A 21,254-nucleotide genomic window follows, 5' to 3' on the forward strand; every position below is an offset into this window, starting at 1 on the left:
TATAAAAGTTGTTCTTGGGCTTCTGCATAACAACAGTTTTCTTGTTGGAATGTTTAGTTCTTTATAATACAGGCATATGATGTCGACAAACATGGTGCCGGTACTTTGTCGATTTGGGGGCGACCTCATTCGTGAATCTATTAATCTTTATTACAAGGGAGGCACGAACCGCATTGTTTATGTTGATCGAGCAATTGATTACCACAATCTTTTATTCAAAGTGCGTGGGATTTGCAAGTTGACTGACATTAGCAGCATTGAGTATAAATATCCTGGTCTATATTTGGATTCACTTGTGTCAATTGTGGATGATGACAATGTATCTAATATGATGGAAGCATTTCCTAAAAGCGGTGAGCCAATTCAGCTCTTTATTTCTGGTGCCCAAGATCTTTCAAAACCCATTACAATTTCAAGGTACTTCACTACAAATTTGTTCATGTTTCTTAGTTATGTAGTTTATAGATTCTTTTTTTTTTTTTTAAATAAAAAATAAAAAATAAAATAAAAATTCTAATTATCTTTATTTTTTCAGTAATCTGATGCAGAATGCTGATAATGGAAATGTCCAAGCATCATCGTGGGGCTTACATGAAAGTAACAAAAGACCTTCCACACATAATATTAACACCAATAATAATGATGTTCCAAGTGTGTCAAATGACTTGCATAGAATAGACTGCTTGTCGATGGATAGTAGCGTCAATGGCATGCCGAAAATGATGTCAATTTTAAATGAAGGCCAAGAATTTGAAAATGCAAATGCTTTCGACAAAGCTTTAAGGGAGTACGCCATTCGTTCAAATTTCCAATACAAGCGAACCAGGTCAGGTGGTGGCCATTTTCAGGCGAAATGCATTAACGATGATTGCTCATGGCGCATAAATGCATGCAAGCTTGCTGACAAGTCTACAGTCCAAATAATATCCTTGAAGAAAAACCATACTTGTAATGCTGTGAATGAATCAACAATGTCAAACCCAACAATGCATCAACAAGCCAGTAGGAAATGGATTGCTTCTTTGGTTAAGGATCGACTACAAAAAAAATTGTGTTGTACACCCAAAGATATTGTTGATGAGATTAGTCGAGAATACAAAATCAATGTAAGTTATGGAAAAGCATGGAGGGGTAAAGAATTGGCACTAAAAGAGATGCACTCTGACGAATCTATTCAAGCTCTTAGGATGCTTTGTAAAGAAATTGAGAGCACAAATCCAGGAAGCACAGCAAAGTGTAGTAGGTCATCAGGCAAGTCCTTGAGACTTTTTGTTGCATATAAGGCTGCCATTTGTGGTTTGAAGCAAGCATGCCGACCACTTGTAATGCTCGAGTGTATAAAGATAGAAGGAAGACACACAGGTGCATGGCTCCTTGCCATGGCCATTGATGCAGAAGACGATGAGTTCCCAGTCTCATGTGCATTTGTTGAATCGAAGAACGTAGGAAATTGGAAATGGTTTTGTGGTGAGTTGGCTCAAGTCTTGGGATATATACCTAAATTAACATTTACATTAGATAGGCAAGAAGGGATTCTTGAAGTGGTTAGTGGTATCTTTCCATACGCATGTCATCGATACTCTCAGGGGAGGCTGGTTGAAGAAATTTTGCAAACATTCAATTGTTCGGATTTGGAGGAGCTTTTTACAAGGGCAACTTATGCAACGGATCGTTCTGAATTCAATGCTTGTATGCGTAAAATTCATGATAAATACAAAGATGCATGGAATATTGTAAAGGATATTAATCCTAAGCATTGGGCCACTTCTCACTTTGAAGAGAAGCTTTATGTTTGGGAGGATTTTTTTATATACCGGATGTGCAGCTGGAGGGATAAGTTGGAGAGTTGGAGAGACCTGGATATCACTTCTGCCTTAGAAAACTTGCACCTTTATATGATAGAGATATTCAATGGAAGGTTTAAAAAAAGTTTAAACTGGGAAACAACCTTGGTTCCTAGAGCCGAAAAAGTTATTTCTGCAGGAGAGATGTGTTCGGGGTGTTATTATGTCTCAGGAAGTGCAGAAAAGTTTGATGTTCTTTATGAGGATGGTGCAAATGCAGAGAAGGTGGATCTTGAACGGCAAACATGCTCATGTTATTGGTGGAAAATCTGTGGGTACCCTTGCATACATGCTATTCAAGCTATCCGATACAGTGGTGGCAATGTGTATGACTACTTTGATGTGCACTACAATGTCAGCAAATACCACAAGACATATTCAGAGGTTATTCATCCATTGACCACACGTTCACTAACCCAATCAGTACAACCAGGATGGTGATGAAGACAATGATGATGGGATAAAAATGATGTTTTGCAGCCAAAGGACAGGGTATCACACACGACACAGTGGTACAACAGTGCTTGGACGTTGCGCCTGTGTCGTTGAGGATTTCGGTCCCTTCATGGGCGTGCGATGTATTTGGCTCTGTTTGGTAGGCTGATAGCATTATGTAGATGGTGTTATCTAGATATGAATATCACTACGATGATAATGCATATTTAGTGCTTGGTGTGAACCTATTTGATGTTTGGATGAAACAAATTGCTATGTATAAATTAATGATGAACTGTGTAAATTAATGTCTAAAGATATTGATGGTTCACAATGATCCATTCAGCATAGGTATCATACTGTCCTATTTGGCAAAGACTCAGCAATATGGATGGCTCTGATCATTGGAAAAATCAGCAGGTGGGAACCGATGGGTGGAGACACAGGATGTAATATGAGTCTCCACAAGGCAAAACGCATGGATCCTTTCTGGATCCCATGCGATGCAATGTTTGGAGAATAAGCTCATTCTACAATGATTATGGTAGGCCAGTCCAGAAAGGTCTCCCAACCATGAATCGGAGGTTTTTGGGTGGACATCTGCTGTTTTCCATTGTAGGGCCCACCATGTTTTTATGCAATCTTCTCATCAAGTGAATCCTACAAACACCTATACAATCATCAGGTAGGCCACACCATAGAAAAAACAATGGACAGTCATCCAAAAACTTCCAAATTCAAGTGGTGGGCCACATTGTTGGATTATTCTGATTTTTTCAGCATCCTACTTTCATGGTTGGGTGACCCTTTGAAATAGGTTAGATGTCACAAATACAGAAGCGTTGTGCCCACATACAATGTTGGCATAATGATTGATGTGATAGAGGTTCCAATCTCATGCCACCTCCCACCACGTTTTCTGTGTTCGACACAAGGTGTTTCCCATAGTTTAAAACTCAGTGATAGAGGTTTCACATTTGTTTGTTAAAATAGGACGATTGGATTTTTTTTCATTACAACAGTAGTTAAACATATTTATCATTTATGTACATTTCAAAAATGCTGTCACGTACACGGAGATGGTAATATCTGTGTCCCACACACTAACAAGTTTGGTAATCAAGTGGATAAAATTTTTGAATCGGGTAAAAAAAAAATAAAGAAACAATATCCGAATAAGGTTATTAAAATCGGACATTTCCTATTTGAATGGTAGGATTCGAATGATTCGAACCATTTCACACACCCATATAATTCAAATCCCATACCAAATTGTATTCAATTTGAATCGTACAGTTTGAATTGAACATGCAGTTTGATTATCTGCACAAATACCAAATTTCCAATGGAAAATCAATATTTTTATTTTATTTCTCTCTGTTTTTTTTGCAATTGCTTTTTAGGGCTTTTGTATTTAAAACCCTTTTGAGGACCCACCTGCAATAGAAAAATCATTTATCGATTTGTTTCCCTAACGACATAGATTATGACATCTTTGATAATCAGATGCACAAGTTGCAGGTATGATCTTCCTCTTTTAACTTCTTTTTCATCATTTTTCAAGAATTTACTCTCCTCTTCTTGACAGATTTGTCCAACTGGAAGATCGTCCCAACATGCTAGCACACGCTGAAAAAAATTATATCTGCCAACCTAAACCTTTAGATTGTCCACAATTTCCTTATACTCAAATACCTTCTTCACATTGCTTAACCAGTTCGATGAAGTCATCAGCATAGAAATGGCTATGGAATTTTAAAATTTCTTCCTTAATTCCAAACTCTCTTTCACATTCCAACAATAGAAGAATTCAATCATTGGTTTCTTCACAAACTGAGGCCACCCGTTGTCAGTTAGGACCTTGATGGGAACATTCACCTACATATCCATGTGCTCCAACTTTGGTCTCCAACTCTGGTCTCCAGATCTCTTCACACCCCATACCAGAGCTCTTGCACTTGATTAGTGAGATTGCCTATTATATGTTTGAGTTGATCTGAGTACATGAATCAATTGGGTGACTTATACAAAACTCTTCATGTGTCACCCCCTTCGAAGCCGTTAAAAGATGTAGAGTCAAAAATCCCCCAATGATCACATCACCCATTCAAATACAGAAAAAGTGCAAACCAGTCATCAAGTCAATGGAATCTAAATACCCAAATCACACGAATGGTCAAGAGCATACCCCCAAGAATGTTTGAGTAGAGAGGAGTGAGCAACTTCAATGAAAAATAAACTTCTCCTTGCAAAGACTTAACAAAAGCTTATAAATGTAGAAAATGTGAAATGCTTGCCTCCTACAGCACCTCTCCTTTTATAGACGCTAAAAACAATCCTTATGAATCTTCAATGAAAATCCTCCAACTTAATAATAAAAATCCACCAACAAAGATTTGACCTAAAATAGCAAAAAACGTATCTATTAAATACCCCCAAAATTTTCAACCATATCTTCCACATCAGCCCCCATCTTCGACAAATGGCAAATATGATCTCCGACATTTAGGGTCCAAATTTTGCAACAAACAGCCCAAAATCAGCAAATGTTGGGCCTAGTGGGCTGTGGGCCTGCCAATCCACATAATCTAATGGTCCAAGCATCAAAACTTCAAGCAGGGTGCAAATTAACACTATATGCATTAGTTACTTTAGAAACACTGAATTCACATGCTATAGTTTAATCGGGAAAGCAATATCATTTCAACATCTTCACTAGACCCTACTGGTATGAGCTAAATAAAAGGATTCAAATTGATATACAGATACAAAGATATAAAGATCCGTGAATATGATTTCTTTTTGTTGATTTAGACACAAAGTAATGTCTACAAACCAATATATTCCCATTTCAACATATCAGTGATTACTTTTGGTTCTCCTCTCTGCCAAATCTGAGTTAGCAGTTCGCATCCAGTCATCTTTTTTTCTTTTCTTTTCCTTTTTTTTTTCTTTTATTAATTGATGTTCCTAGTCATCTTTTGGAAGAAAAGATCCAAAGGATCTATAGACTTCTTATTTTTGGGCTCATCTCCATTCCGTAGACATGGGAGTCATGCAGTTGTAATGTTTGTGCCACTTCCACATTGCAAAGAACTCCAGCTGCAGCACCATTCCACATTTAAAATTCTTTAAAATCCATGTATCAAAAAATTGATTTCTCATATAAGCGAAGATCTGATGCTATTCTTATTGGTGTATATAGTAGAAAACAAAATAGTATGAACAATTGAAAATCATATAGTAGACTAAGGAAACAAAATTTCACACACAATTCTCAATGAAGCGTTGACTACATAGAAGCAGAAAAAATTCAGAATTTCAATCAAACTTGCAGATCAGGAAAAATGCAACCTACTATTATGAAATCTCAAATTTTTAAGTCAAGTAAGAAATGATAACTGTTAACCGTTAGGTATGGGCCCATGGACCTCTTGGTTTTGGTTATGGGCCTATGGTTCACAAATTTCTTAGTGTTTTTAGTCTTGAGATATGTAACATATGTTAGACATAAAGTTTATTGTATAGGGACATTTTTGTCATATTTGCTCTTTTATTGCTTCAATAAAATCGAAAGGGGGTGGGGACGTGAAACCCTAACCTATTCCTTTCTTTCTTCATCTTTGCTTCTCTCTTCTCTCTTCCTTCCTTTGTTTCTTCTCTTTTTCAATCCCTATACCCATCTACTAGTATCAGAGCCTTGTTAGGAGTGGTTCAAGCTCCACAATCTTCTCTAATCAACCCCCAGTTTGCTGGATTTAACTTCGGGGATCTTTCAGAAATATAAGGGACTGATCAAGCTTTAAGGGAAAGCAAGTTACTTTTTTTAGGCAAAAAAACATGTTGTTTTCTTTGTCATTTTTCAAATAGAAAATGCCCCCAAAAAAGGATCATAGATGCCTCGACGGATAATGAAGGCTTGTTGATTTTTCATGAGGTGATGTTTAAAGCTGTTCTTTTATATTGGTTTCCTTGTGTAGGATGCAGTTTTTGGTTGAATATTCCTACCTGGAAAGTCGTATGCAATGTGGAAACCTTTTTGACATAAATTCGAGTTATTCTGTGATAGAAATGTGTTAAATGATTTTGGACATAGTTGTGTGTGGATTTGGCATTTAAAATTAAGGTCCTTCATTGGTGTTGAAGTAAGTTTATTATAGAATGTATATGGAACCCAAAACTGTAGTTAGCAGTTCTTCATCTCTTGGGGAAATGGAGGGTCCCTCCTTCAATGCCTCAACAACCTGTCAAGCTGAACGGGAAGACTTATCTTCTATAGGGAAAGTCTGTTAAGGTTTTTCTCTTAGCCTGCAAAAAGGATCAATATCTCATGCATTCTAAACCAGAGGAATCTGACCATAAATACAGACAATAGATGCGTGAGGATACCAAGATTCGATCTTGGTTGTGGAATAGCATGGAGTCTAAAGTGAGCTCTAATTTGGTGTTTTTAAACACGGCAAAAGATGTCTGGGATACTCTGAGGAGCATGTACTCATAACAAAATATTTCTCAAGTGTATCAATTATATGAGGAGATCTCTTTTCAAAAGGGGGATAAACCCCTTGGTGAATGCTTCACAAAATTGACTGAAATGTGAGAAGAACTTTCCACATATCATCCTATTATGTCTGATGTCACCCTCATGAAGAAGTAACAAGAAGATACGAAAGTAGTGAAACTTCTATCTAGACTGCCAAAAGAGTACCAATCCGCAAAGGATCTGATTTTTGGAGGAGCTTCTATTCCTTCAGTGACAGGCTTATGCAAGGCTTCAGAGAGTCTCCTCAGCAAGCGAATTTGATAATGTTAATGTTATTGCATATGATAAAATTGTATTAGCCTCCTCTAGATATTTTAGTTCACGTGGAAGCTATGGTGGACGTATTGAGCATGGTGCTCTCCATGATGAAAGAGGTGGTATATTCCCAGGGGGAGGTAGAGATGGTCATTGTGGTCAAGGAGACCATTCGTGTACTCATTGTGGCTTAACAAATCATATTATAAACTTTTGCTGGGATCTTCATGGAAAACCCCCAAGGACTAATCAAGCCCTTATGGTAGAGGATGTTTCTTCCAATAGTAGATCCACTACTCTTGCTTTGTCTGATCTTGGTGGTGAATAGATCAATGTTTCATTATCACGGGAGGAATGTTCACGTTTTCTATTTTCTAATGGCTATACTTCCAGCAACAATACCAACTCCACCTCTACAGCTACTTTGGCTTAATTAGGTAAAGCATGTCTTTTGTCATCTTCTACCTCCTCTTGGATCATCAATTCTAGGGCATCCGAGCATATTTCTAGTAATCGTAGTCTCTTTTCTTCTTTTGATTGTGTTTCATCAAATACGTTGGTTACTTTAGCTTATAGTGCATTGTCTAATGTTATTGGAGTTGGTACTGCTCAGCCTAATGAATTAGTCAGTGTTTGAAATATCGGTATCATGTTACATATTGCACCCTTGGGATATAGGTATGTATTGGTTATCGCACAGGATATATCATTTGTATCGCGTAATTTATCGCACTTTTTGGGAAACATGGGAAAACATTGAAAATTTGGTTGAATTTTTCAATGAAACTCCAAGGATTGTTAAAAGAAGACCTTAATACACACTTTTAAATCATAACATCTCCAAAAAGAAGTGCACATAATAGGTTTCCTTTGTATATGGTCCCAAATCAGGCCACCTACACTTGAATTTTGAAATTATAGTGTATATGATGATCATTTCATTAAACACTCCTAAATGCTTCAAAATTAGTCTCATTTGCAAGCTAGCTAAAGGGAAATTTTGAAATCAAAAAAAAAAAAAAAAAAACTGGTTAACAAATCAGAAAATCAGCCCTTATGCATGGTTGATTTCATAATTGGAGTGCAACACTGCAAGCAATTAGGGAGAAATTGGAGAAATTTCGAATTTTTCCAAATTTCCTCAAGTTGGGCCACCTAGACTCGAATTTTGAAATTAGAGTGTATGTGATAGTCATTTCATCAAACACTCCTAAATCTTTGAAATTAATATATCATTTGACAGCTGGTTGAAGGAAATTTTCAATTAAAAAAATAATTATTTAAAAAATAATAATTTTCCGATATTTGAAAAATAAAAGTTAACAAATCAGTAGAGCAGGCCTCATACATGCTTGATTTCATGTTTGGAGTACAACATCACAAGCAATTAGGGAAAAATTAGAGAAATTTCGAATTTCCCCAATTTCCTCATATAGGGCCACCTACACTCGAATTTCGAAATTAAAGTGTATGTGATTATTATCTCATCAAACACTCATAAATCTTCGAAATTAGTCTCATTTGACAACTGGTTGAAGGAAAATTTCAAATATATATATATATATATATATATATATATATATATATATATATATATATATATATATATATATATATATATATATATAAATTAAAAATCATTTTTTCTTAAATTTGAAAAAAATAAAAATAAAAATAAAAAGAGTTAACAGATCAGTAGATTAGGCCTCATATTGTTATACATGCTTGATTTCATATATGGAGTGCAACATTGCAAGCAATTGGGAGAAATTGGGGAATTTTCGAATTTTCCCCAATTTTTCCCAAATTGGGCCACCAACACTCAAATCTCAAAATTGAATGTTGAAATCCTTGATTTTCTATACAAAACATGAAAAATCAAGGATTTCTTATGGTTTCACACTTATTTTATATGATTTTTTTTAAAAAAAAAAAAAAAAAAAAAAGAACAAAAAACAAAACAAAACAAAAAAGAAGAACAAGAAAAAGAAGAAGAAGATCAAAACAAAATATTACTCACTGAATGAGAAACGGCCCAGATGAAAGAAAATCTTAAATTTAATTTCGAATGTGGGGTTTTCTCCTGAATGGGTTTCTCTAAGAGGTTAGAAGAGAGATATTTGAAGAAAAATGGAGAAGAAAAAAAGGATTTTTAGGAAGGGCAACGTGTGTTACCAATGGAGTATATCGACAATACAGATATCATCGATACATTGTAAAAAGCTTTAAGAAAAAGCGTCGATATTGCAAGATATATTGTGATATCGCGAATACTTTACGATATTGTGCGATATTATCGTCGATATTCAAGAAAGTAGGCTTTTTTTTTATATTACCCACCAATTTCATATTGTTGACAAGCGATATCGATAATATTGGCTAATATTATTAATATTGTGAACACTGGCATCGGTCTCTGTGTCATTAGTTCTATATGCACCAAGTTTCCATCTAACATTTTTTCTGTATGTAAACTAACAAGGTCCTTGAATTGTTTCATGTCCTTCTTTCCTTTTTATTGTATATTTCAAGACCACAAGACGAGTAGGACGATTGGTTGAGGTGGTAAGAGGAATGGTTTATATTACTTGGAGAGGGAACTAGTAGGTGTGGCAGTGCTTCCTTCAGATTCAACAATTCAGTGGCATCATCCTTTGGGGCATCCATCTCTCCATAATCTACATATTCTCATCCCATCTCTTTCCAAGATATCAAAGTTAGAGTGTGAAGTATGCGAGCTGAGTAAACATCATGGAGTTCATTTTCTGTCTAGAATTGATTTAAGAAGTGATATTCCATTTAAATTAATCCATCGTGATGTGTGGAAAACGGCTCGAGACACAAGTTTGTTAGGTTTTAGATACTTCATTCTCTTTATTGATAATTACTATAGGATTTCAATATTTTTATAATGAAATAACGAATCAATTTGGTGCAAAATTGTGCATGTTTAGGTTAAATAATGCATTAGAATTTGTTTTTAAGGATTTTCAAACATATTTACAAAGTCAAGACATTATCCACCAGACTTCTTGTGCTTATACACCCCAACAAAATGGGTGGTTGAACGCAAGAATACATATGGTGAAAGTGACTCGGGCCTTATTACTAGGAATGAATCTTCTATAAATCTTCTGGGGTGATGCGGTTCTTACTGTATGTCATTTGATCAATAAGATGCCTTCATCAGTTTTAGATGGCAAAACAACATTCTTTATGTTGTTTCCTTATCGATCAATTTTTCCTATTCCTCCCAAAGTGTTTGATTGTACTTGTTTTGCTCATATATTTGGGTCAAGTTGAGATAAACTCTTGCTTCATTGAACTAAGTGTATTTTTCTAGGATGTTGACGTACTCAAAAGGGTTATCGGTGCTATTCCCCAACTCTTAAGAAGCATTTTGGGACTGTTGATGTAACATTCTTTGAAGATATTTCGTTCTACAATAAAGATGATCATATTGTCGACGCCAAATCTATGGAAGCTTCATTACCAAAGATATTTCATTCAGAATTTGATGTTGAGATACCGTTGTCACCTCTGAAGGGTTTCACATAGACTTATTACAGAAAAATGAGAAAACACCAATCATTATAGATTATTCCTCTTTAATCTACACAGTCAGATACTGCACCTACTGAGATTCTTAGTTCTTCTGAGTCTCCTAAGATTGCAAATGATCTTCTTATTACACTCCGAAAAGGTAAATGTTTTTGCATTACTCATCCTATTTCCGACTTTATCACTTTTACCCATCTGTCCACGAATTATCGTAAGTTTTCCCTTACCTTGTCTACTATATCTATTCCTAAGTCAGTCCAGAAGACATTGTCCAATTAAAATTGAAAATGAGCTATGGATGAAAAGATGAAAGCCATGTACTGCAATGATACTTGGAAGTTGACTGATATTCCTTCAAATAAAACTCCAGTCAAGTGTACACAGTTAAGTTCCTACCAGATGGGTCAATTGATCATTATAAAGCCAGGTTGGTTGCTAAGGGATATACTCAGATTTATGTAGTAGATTATGTGGATACATTTTCCCCGATGGCTAAGCTTAATTCAATTCGGGTTGTTATATACTTGTAACACCCCGTACCTTTGGTACTCGGGTGTTACCCTTATAAACCCACATTAACTTGAGTCAAGCTGACTTGAACTTGGTTCGTGTAGGACGGAGGTTCCAACTGAAATCGAAGTCATCCATCCAAGTCCCCCAGGTGCCGGAACGCACCCCATAATACGCAGAGGGTAAGATTTCCTAAACACTTCAAATTAGAACACTTATGTTAATAAAAGACTGCCACGATGCACTTATCCCCAATGTTTGAGGACTCGTTAGTGGTAATCAAACCTTCAGCACGACCAGTATAGGATATTAACTGTTGAAAATAAATATCAGACCCACTGGGCCGTCGGGTCGCGTTATATGGGCCAATAATAGCCTAAAGAGGAGTATAGCGGCCCACCTGGGCCTTACCATCAACCCAGAAGTCGGTAGGGACCCCTATGAGGGTCCCCCAGTGCGAATGGACGGTGTGGATGGAGCACTAACATCCCATTGGAGACCCCACGCAGTGCGTGTGCATCGAGTGCACATGTACACGATGTGCACTGGAACCATGGGGTCGGTCAAACGGCCTTTGACCGACCCTCTCTTAAAAAAAAATCGAAAAATGGCATTTCCCGCCGTTTTTTTTTTTAAACAACGGATCTTTGAACCTCTAAGTGGCCCACCCTAGTCACTTTCCAAGACATCTGGACCGTTCATTTTCTCCAAGGGGCCCGGGTCAACAAAACCGTATAGCTTTGTGGGCCACTGTAAACGGACGAGAAAGAAAGGAAACCACCGTCCATTTCATTACATGTGGCGAAAATCCATTAAACGGAACCCATCTGGAAATGGTTGGACAGTTCATGATAGGCCCGATGGCGCCATCTCAGCCATCCAACTTCCACAGAGAGGCATGCTCTCTTCATTTCGGAAATGGGCGGGCAAGGGCCGTGTAAGAAAAAGCTAGGAGCTGCATTCCACTCCGGGAAAGAGACGCGGAATCTCTCCTAGCCGTTCTTGGGGACACGTAGCTCCATCCCTGTCGATGGTGCGAGGCGAGACAAAGCGGAGACAAAAACTCGAGCTCTATCTCACAAGAATTGGAGATTCTCGTGAGATATATGGAGATGGGCATTTGGGACACGAGAAGTAGGCCCCACGCTAATCTTGGGTCCCATCTGGACCGACCAGATGGATCAGATCGTGCCCATGCACGTTAATCGTCGATCCGCCATTAGAGATCGGGTCATCTTCCCCACTGAAAACCCACACGAAAACGACAAGATGGGCCCCACCAGATCTGAAAGGGTGCTTTTCTGGTGGGCCCCAAGTTCAGCTCTTCATCCAAACGGACGGATGGACCTCGTGCACATTTGATTTTGGATCTCAGCCGTGCACAGTCACTGCACTTCTAGCCGTTGGTGCCCTCCCTCTCCCTCTATATAAAGAGTCCTGTAGCCTTGGGTTCCGCACCAACGAGAGAGGAGAGAGTTAGAGAGGTAGGGTGTGGGTAGAGAGAGTGGCCAGCCGACGGTGTGGACTCGGTTCCCGCTGCTCCAACTCAGTCCCTGTAAGGTCGGACCGAGTCGGGTCGGCTGGGATCGTAGCTTCACGAAGCAGAAGGGAAAGAGAGTGGGAGAGGAAGAGAGAAGGAGAGAGATAGAGAGAGAGTGGCCAGCTGACAGTGTGGACTCGGTTTCCACTGCTCCAACTCAGTCCGTGTAAGGTTGGACCGAGTCGGATCAGTCGGGATCGTAGCTTCACGGGCAGATAGGAAGGAGAGGAGGGAGAGCATTGACAATCTCTGGGTCAGGTAGGCCGTCTCTGTTCACAGTTCTGTTAAGCTGAAGAGGATCTTTGTTTTGAACCGGAGCTAAGCCAAGCCATGGCTCTGTCCCGGCCTGAGAACCGACCCAACTACAACACCCGTTTTAGGCCAAGACCAGTCTAAACAATGGCCGTGCGTCCGGCCGTAAACAGGATAGAACAGAAGCTCTGTTTGGAGCTGAACAACGGGCCATACATCTGGCCGAAATAAGATAGCATTGGGTCCTTGTTGGGGGCTGGGAACAGGCCAAGTAGATGGCTGTGTTTCAGACACAAGCAGGGACGAATAGTGGCTTTGTTACGGGCCAAAGGCCAAGCCAAACAATGGCTGGGATTTGGGTCAAAGTAAGGACTCCGTTTTAGGCTATAACCGGTCCAAAACAATGACCATGTAGGAACCCGAAACAGACTAAAAATCAGGCCCTTAATCAGGCTGTAAAGGAGGCCAAAGTCGGGCCAATCAATGGCTCCACTCTAGGCTGATGCTGATAAGAAAGAGTGATGTTCTAGGCAAGTTGCTGGATGGATGTCGGGCTGAAAACGGGCCAAACCATGACCCTGTATTCAAGTAAACATCAGGCCATGATAGTGGTCCCGGTTTGGCCGTAGATAGGTAGTGGAATCGGCCCCCCAATGGGGTTGTTTGAGCCAGAAGTCAGGGCCGAAAAACGGCTTCTACAGCATGCAAGAAGTGGAGCTGTTTTTACATCCGAGGCTGGTAGGCTGACTGCCGACCTGGGCCTTGCAAACTGCAGGTGGGCCGCACCTTGCATCTCCTGGCGGGCCTCACGCTGATGCCAGGTGAGCCACACTAGGCTATAGGGGGGCGTCCATCAAGGGACGTTCAAATCCTGACCGTCTAGTGCTGGACGTTACCAGCTAAACAGCAGTTGTGGTTTCCTTTAAAAAATATTTATATATATATATATATATGTGTGTGTGTGTGTGTGTGTGTGTGTGTGTGAAAGTACCATAAGTTGTGGGCCCCACCATGGCTTGGGCCATATCCAACCGTCCACCCATCTGGATGAGGATGTGGGACCCACCTTGCACGTGATACACATGCAGGGGAGGGGTGCGCTATAATGTCCAGACGCTGGACTCCCTCTTAATAGTATATTAGTCTATATTCATAATATATTACATACATATGTACATATATGTATACGTTGGGCCTTAGGTGGGACACACGTACTTGTGAAACCCACTTTGTACACGCTGGATGTAGACCGTTCAGGGTCTGAACGTCGTGCACCTGGATGGACATCCACTCCGTTCACTAAGTGCTCGTGTGATGCATGTATAATGTATATGATATGTACATACATACCGTATGATGCAAATATAATATACATGTTGTATACCTAAATATACTAGATGATACATCCATAATGTATATTATGTATGCATGTAAACCGTCTGATGCAAATATAATATACATAATGTATACATAGATACACTATGTGATGTATATATAATAAATATAGTGTGCTAGCTCATCCATATGGCGGTGGGCCAACACGCCTAGTGATAGCATGGTTGCTGCATCCTCAACAGTTATTCTGTGGGTCCCATGCATTGTGCGGGTTTCATCTATGCCCGTTTCATCTATGCCGTCTATTGGATGGACCGCACCACAAGGTTGTTGGCCACACACCAACTGCTGGTGGGTTGCACTGGCAAGGGTTGCGCCATGTTCAAAACCATGTGGCTATACTACATACCACGTTAGCGGATCTCATGGGCTGCACCCATTTCAAATGGGGCACTCCACACGCCTCCATGAGCCTCAGTTGCTTGTGGGCTGATACACGGCAGGCCCACCTTGGCCAGGTTTGGACTGATTGAGACCAGTTCACACTGAAATAGGTGGCACGTGTTTAGAAGGCTTGACTGCCTTTGGTTACAGCCCAAAGAACCTCAGTTTAGGGCCTTCCAACTCTCCACCTATCCTTATATATATTAGACATTGGAACTCATGTCTAAATACGAATTAAAATTGTGCAGGAAGTTGCGTGAGTGGTAGAAATTCACCGTCTTCTCAAGGAACCTTGCCTCTAGGAGCATTCTACAACTTGACTGGTGATGATCTCCTCCCCTTAAGCTTTCCATCCCTATCTAAACTAGAAATAAGTAGTTTTAGTAGTATGGTCAACTAGACTTATAATGAATTGTGAGTTATCTGCTTAACATGAAAGACCTCATGTTTACTATTGTTTAGAAGGTTTACTTATTTGAACTGCCTAAGTGAATAATCCAGTCATTATGCGAATTCAGTTGTTGTTCCTTATTTCCCTTCAAATTGTGATGCATGTTGCCATGACACACATATAGCTAAAATCTCTCTATGAGAATTTTTATCAAAAGAGAGTCCGTGCTTGGGGTGTAATTAGACTAGCTGTGATCTATGTAGGTCCCTAACATGGAGGTTTTGGTTGGGGTGTTGACCATGGGGTATACCATCCATGTGGGTTTCCACCTAATTGACTTGGGATGAACCTTATAACATTTATAAATACTGTTTACTCGTTTTTGAATCATTCATGCCAACATGTTTAAATTGTCACTTTTGGTAATTTCAACAATTCACCCCTGGTCGGCATTAGTGGTAGCCCCTTTATGTTGAATTGATTGGCCACATGTTAGTAGGTACTGCACACACCTTAAAACGACGGTCTCATGGGCCGAGGATGGTGGTAATGGGACACTATGCCCGAGCCATCGGCCTACGCTGGGCCTTGCGCTTCCCGTAGTGACGTGAGCTTATTCAAACGGCTGATTGAAATTGGACTAATAATGGGCTGGCAAATCATGCATGCATAGCATACTACGATGACTTGGATCATTATGCCCATACGATTACGCTACGTGTTGCGTTAATGACCAGTCGATCGATTTATGATGATGACCAGGATCCTCATGCCCATGCGATTACGCTGAGTGTTGCGCTGACGACCAATCACATCCAAGTGTGACGACCCCATTGCCTGTCTGGATATTTTTCCTGGGGCATCGACTGTCCGGATGATTTACTCGGGTCGATGATTGCATTCATGCATTCATGCATTTAATAGGACTGCATATACTGTGTTTTGGATTATCTGTGTGCTTTTATGCTATTCCTCGTTTAGGGCGGCGGTGTATAATCTTGAGAGGAGATCACACTGAGCTGGTCTACTATATCTATTCCTAAGTCAGTCCAGAAGACATTGTCCAATTAAAATTGAAAATGAGCTATGGATGAAAAGATGAAAGCCATGTACTGCAATGATACTTGGAAGTTGACTGATATTCCTTCAAATAAAACTCCAGTCAAGTGTACACAGTTAAGTTCCTACCAGATGGGTCAATTGATCATTATAAAGCCAGGTTGGTTGCTAAGGGATATACTCAGATTTATGTAGTAGATTATGTGGATACATTTTCCCCGATGGCTAAGCTTAATTCAATTCGGGTTGTTATATCACTTGTTGTGAATTATGATTAGCCTCTCTTTCAGTTGGATGGGAAGAACGCATTATTACATAGAGACCTACACAAAGAAGCTTATATGGAGCAACCTCCAGATTATGTTGCACAGGGAGAGACGTCTAAAGTATGCATGTTAAACAAATTAATATATGGGTTGAAGAAATCACCAGAGGCTTGGTTTGAGAAGTTTAGTACTGTAGTTGTATCATTTAAATTAAAAAAGGAGTAAAGTAGATCACTCAGTCTTCTCAAAACACTCGACCTCTGGCTACATTCTTCTAGCTGTGTATGTCGATAATATTATAGTGACTGGTGATGATTTTTGAAGGTATTAAAAGTTTGAAGCCATGTCTTCAAACTCGGTTTCAAATCAAAGACCTTGGTCGTCTTCTAAATTTTTTGGGTATTGAAGTGGCAAGATCGAAAGTTGAAATAAAATTATGTCAGAGAAAATATACTTGTGACCTATTAAAAGGGATAGGGATGTGGGGAGCCCAACCAGTTAATACTCTAATGGACCCTTATCTCAAACTAGAAGCTAAAGAAGGAGAATTGTTAAAAGACCCAGATATATACAAGAGACTTGTTGCAAGACTAAGCTATTTGACCATCGCCAAGCCTAATATTGCATTTTCATTTAGTATCAGTGTTTTTTTATGGCACTCATAGCGTATGCTACGTAGCATATGCAAGTAGCGTAACTCCCTAGTAGTGTAAACTACGGGGCATGTAGCGTAAGCTACAGAGCATGTAGCGTGTAGCACAAGTAGTGCATGCTACCTGAAATCTCCTTTTTTAAAGTTTTTCTTCTAATGCTAGTTCAACAACTATTTTAAAATGGTGGTGACTCATCCCCATCACATGCGGCACTACATAAGATCTATCCGGACCATCCAAACTGTGGTTCATATCATGGATAGAGGACTTAGATCAATCTAGACCATCCAAATTGTTGTCCATATTGTGAATTTGTGATGTTTCAATGAATTAAAAAAGAGGTCACACTTAAATATGTCTGAAGGCAAAGAGAATGATTTTGTGGAAAATTGTGGTTGATGATCCAGATTCACAATCAAGAACTCATCGGAATTATGCATTTTGTAAAATTTATCATATTTTTCTACTATTTTAATTAAAAAATATTAAATATCGCGTATCTTACGCTACACGCTATAAAGGGCCAAACGATGCGTTATATGCTACACGCTATTTAAAACATCGTTTAGTATTGTAAAGTCCAAAAACACCACACCAAGCAGCAGTTAAGAGGATCCTCGTGTATTTAAAATGTTCCCCAGGGAAAGGTATCCTACATAGAGCTCATGGTAATCTTCAAATAGCGGGTTATTTAGATGCAAATTATGCAGGGTCGAAACATGATAGAAGGTCGACTATAGGTTATTACATCTTCCTAGGCGGTAATGTTGTTTACTTAGAAGAGTAAGAAACAAAATGTCATTGCCAGATCAAGTGTTGAAGCTGAATATAGGTCAATGGCATATGCGACTAGTGAACTTGTGTTTGAAATCTCTTTTTAAAGACTTGGGTTTCGAAGTGCAGGTTCTAGTGTCTTTACATTCCGACAATCAAGTTGCGATGCATTTTTTATTATTATTATTTTAAAGTTGACTGATTATATAAAAAGGAAAAGAACAGAACTACATCAGAGCTAGAATCTGCTGAGGGAGCAGAAGCTAACTAGGCCCCTAGAAAAGCAAAATCTACATCTTTAAGAGCATCAATATGGGAGGCCCATTCAACGATAAAACATTTGACGTTGGAAGCAACTATATGAGGGGGCTTTGATTCGTTTCTGAAGCATCGGCTATTTCTTTCTGTCCACACAGACCACCATGTGCCAACAATCCTATTTTTCATGAGGGAACAAAGCCTATAGAAGTTTATCGCCATTTCAATTAAGATAAGATATCTTAGGGACAAATCCACAAACCTTATATTTCATCACATAATCAAATTGCAAATTTATTCAAAGGCTCTTAGAAAATCTCAATTCGTCAAACTTGTTTCCAAGCTAGACATGCAAGACATCTGTGCTCCAGCTTGAAGGGGAGTGCTAACAGTTGAGTATGGGCCCATGGCCCTCTTGGTTTTGATTATGGGTCTATAGTCCACAAGTTTCTTAGTGTTTTTACACTTGGGATATGCTAAACATAAAGTTTATTGTACAAGGGTATTTTTGTCATATTTGCTTTATATTACTTTAATAAAAGAGAAAAGGAGGATGGGGACGTGAAACCCTAACCTATTCCTTTCTTCCATCATCTTTTCTTCTCTCTTCTTTCTTCTTTTCTCTTTCTTTCTTCTCTTTTTCAATCTCGATACCAATCTACAATAACAAAACAAAACCTTTCTAAAAATCTTCTAATTCAATTGTAGATGTTTGACGTGCAATTTGAATTTATATATCAGAACAAACGAAAATCACAATACTACGGAATCTTGCCATTTTACCTCATTATAGATTACAACTACAAGAAAAGTATACTATAAAATCTTCAAAAAGATTGAGAAATTCACACACCCATATGGAAAAGATGTTAGGATGCTCATCTCCATCATAATCTAAAAATAATCAGAAAATTAAAAAACAAAAAGAAAAATCTTCATATTCTCATATTTGAATGAAAACTAGATACCTAAAGGATGCATGCCTTGGCATGGAATCCAAAACTTTGGAAAAAGAAACATATCAAACCCAAAAAAAAATATCCCTACCAGTTTTAACATTTCAAGAGAATGAAAAGAAAACAAGTACCTTCTATTAATATGGCTAGCCAATCAAAAGTAGGGAAGTTTGCCTTTCTAAAAAACTTGGCTTTAGGATGTGCCTATGATCAAAAGGTAATAGATTCTTATTAGTGAAAATCATGCACAAACTAATAATCAAAATAAATCATGCACGAACTAAGAGATATTGGTTTCACACTTCTGTAATAGCATGGAAATGATCATCCCAACCAAACCGACTTTGTTGAAGAAGTGTTTGGAGAATGTGATATAACCTTTTGATCACTTGGTAGCGACTTTTAATTTGCGACATCAAATTCTAACCCAAATCTAAGATTTGAATGCATCTCCAATGGACTTCCATGCTTCCTTCTTACACACCGAGGCATTTTGTTTCCCAATATGGGCTTGCTCCATTCAACCCCGTAAGTAAGAAAGTGCCACATGTTTCAATCCAATCTGCCTTGCCACCATCTTGGGAGGTGGAGCGAGGTGCAAAGATTTTATTTTCAATGAAATTGAAAGGGTTACATTTTTTTAAGAATAACATTCATCATTGACAACATTTTCTAGTAAATATTGGAGGAAGCATGAAAATTCACAACAAAAATGCTGTCTTGGATCAAGTTAGAAACAATGGGACAATAAGACAGTAGTTTGTGGATAGCACAAGATGACAAATTTCAAAGAGAAAGGAGGTTCAAGAAACAGTTGTTTTCTTTTTACCTCAAAGAAAGAAGAAAAGAAAAGAAACAATTGATTCATGCAAAGTTTAGAAAAAAAGAATAAGACTACACTCGGTGTTTTACGTATTGACGATATCGGCTGATATATCCCACAATATATCTTGTATCCCACCTGTGTGATACGAAACGCAACAGTGGAATATATCCCACATCGATCCGATGAGCATTTTCAATTTTGAACTTTTTTTTTTGTAAATCATGTTAAATCAATGTCAAATTGTTACAAATCCATCATTTTTCATGCTTAACATGAAAAATCCTGGATTGGGAGCTTCAATATCGAGATTCGGAGGAGATGGGCCGAGTTGCGGAAATTTTTAAAAAATTTTAAATAAAAAAATTTATAAAAAAAAATCAAAATCAAAATCAAAATTTCTCAATTTCTCGCAAATCGGTTGCAATTTGTGTCCAAACATAAAAAATCAAATATGTATATAACCTAATCTAGTGATTCTTCTTTTGCTTTTGAATGTATTGCTTGTGTTTCCACACGTCTTCTTACACCCTAGACAAAGAAAACCTATTACGTGTACTTGTTTTCTGTAATGTTTTGATTTATAAGTGTGTATTTTTGTCTTTTTTAACAATCACTAAAGTTTCATTGAAAATTTTGACCAATTTCCCGATGTTTCCCCATGTTTCCAGCAACAACGATACATTAAATGATACAACCGATATATCTCATGCAATAACCAATACATATTTCTATCCCAAGGGTGCGATACATAACGCGATACTGATATTTCAAACACTGACTACACCTTCACTCAGTCAAATCTCACCTTTAAGATAACTTTCAGCTCAACACCTACAGGTGGAAAAAGTCAAATCAACTAGAGATCAACTTCAGAAGTATCTTCCTTAGATATGGTAACCTCTCAAGCTAAATTTCGTGGGGATGTATTTTGGACTAAGTATCTCTACACTCCCAAACTCTCTATTCGTCATGCACCATGTTAGTTTTGTGATTTGATTATGCAAGTGCGGCAGTACACTGAAAGAAACAGTGATAAGAGACATGATATTCTTACAGTGTGATGAAGCAAATCAGATTGGAGAAGATAGTTTGAATTGAATCTGCTTTCACTTTCCCCTCATTTCTATGTCATGAGTAGGCGAACATCTTCATCCGGACCATCGGACCTTAGATCGGGCGTATCTCGCAATCCGGAATGAGTTAGCTGACGTAAAATATATGATTTTGGGGTAGAACGAGCTACTTTAGCCAACCAACCCCGCTACGCCGGGTTGCGCAGCCCGGAATTGCGAAAAACCCCTTGATTGTCGGTCGTTTCCATGTTTTATTTTCGTTTTTACTATAAATAGTAA

At 38.4% G+C, this 21,254-nt stretch overlaps 1 protein-coding gene and 1 long non-coding RNA gene across 2 annotated transcripts; one reads left to right on the forward strand and one right to left on the reverse strand.

Annotated features, from left to right (window-relative positions):
- The first annotated feature begins 91 nt into the window (after positions 1-91).
- LOC131245789 (uncharacterized) lies at positions 92-6,277 on the forward strand. Its single transcript, XM_058245487.1, has 3 exons — positions 92-417; positions 536-2,228; positions 6,260-6,277. The coding sequence occupies exons 1-3, from the start codon at positions 92-94 to the stop codon at positions 6,275-6,277; spliced, it is 2,037 nt and encodes a 678-aa protein (XP_058101470.1).
- Positions 6,278-18,512: 12,235 nt separating this feature from the next.
- On the reverse strand, positions 18,513-20,748 carry LOC131246972 (uncharacterized). Its single transcript, XR_009171539.1, has 4 exons — positions 20,708-20,748; positions 19,208-19,280; positions 18,974-19,014; positions 18,513-18,778 (listed from the first exon to the last, which is right to left on the reverse strand). It is a non-coding gene; the product is annotated as an uncharacterized LOC131246972 (long non-coding RNA).
- Positions 20,749-21,254: the final 506 nt, after the last annotated feature.

This window comes from Magnolia sinica, chromosome 1 (assembly GCF_029962835.1).
Source record: "Magnolia sinica isolate HGM2019 chromosome 1, MsV1, whole genome shotgun sequence".
NCBI lineage: Eukaryota > Viridiplantae > Streptophyta > Magnoliopsida > Magnoliales > Magnoliaceae > Magnolia > Magnolia sinica.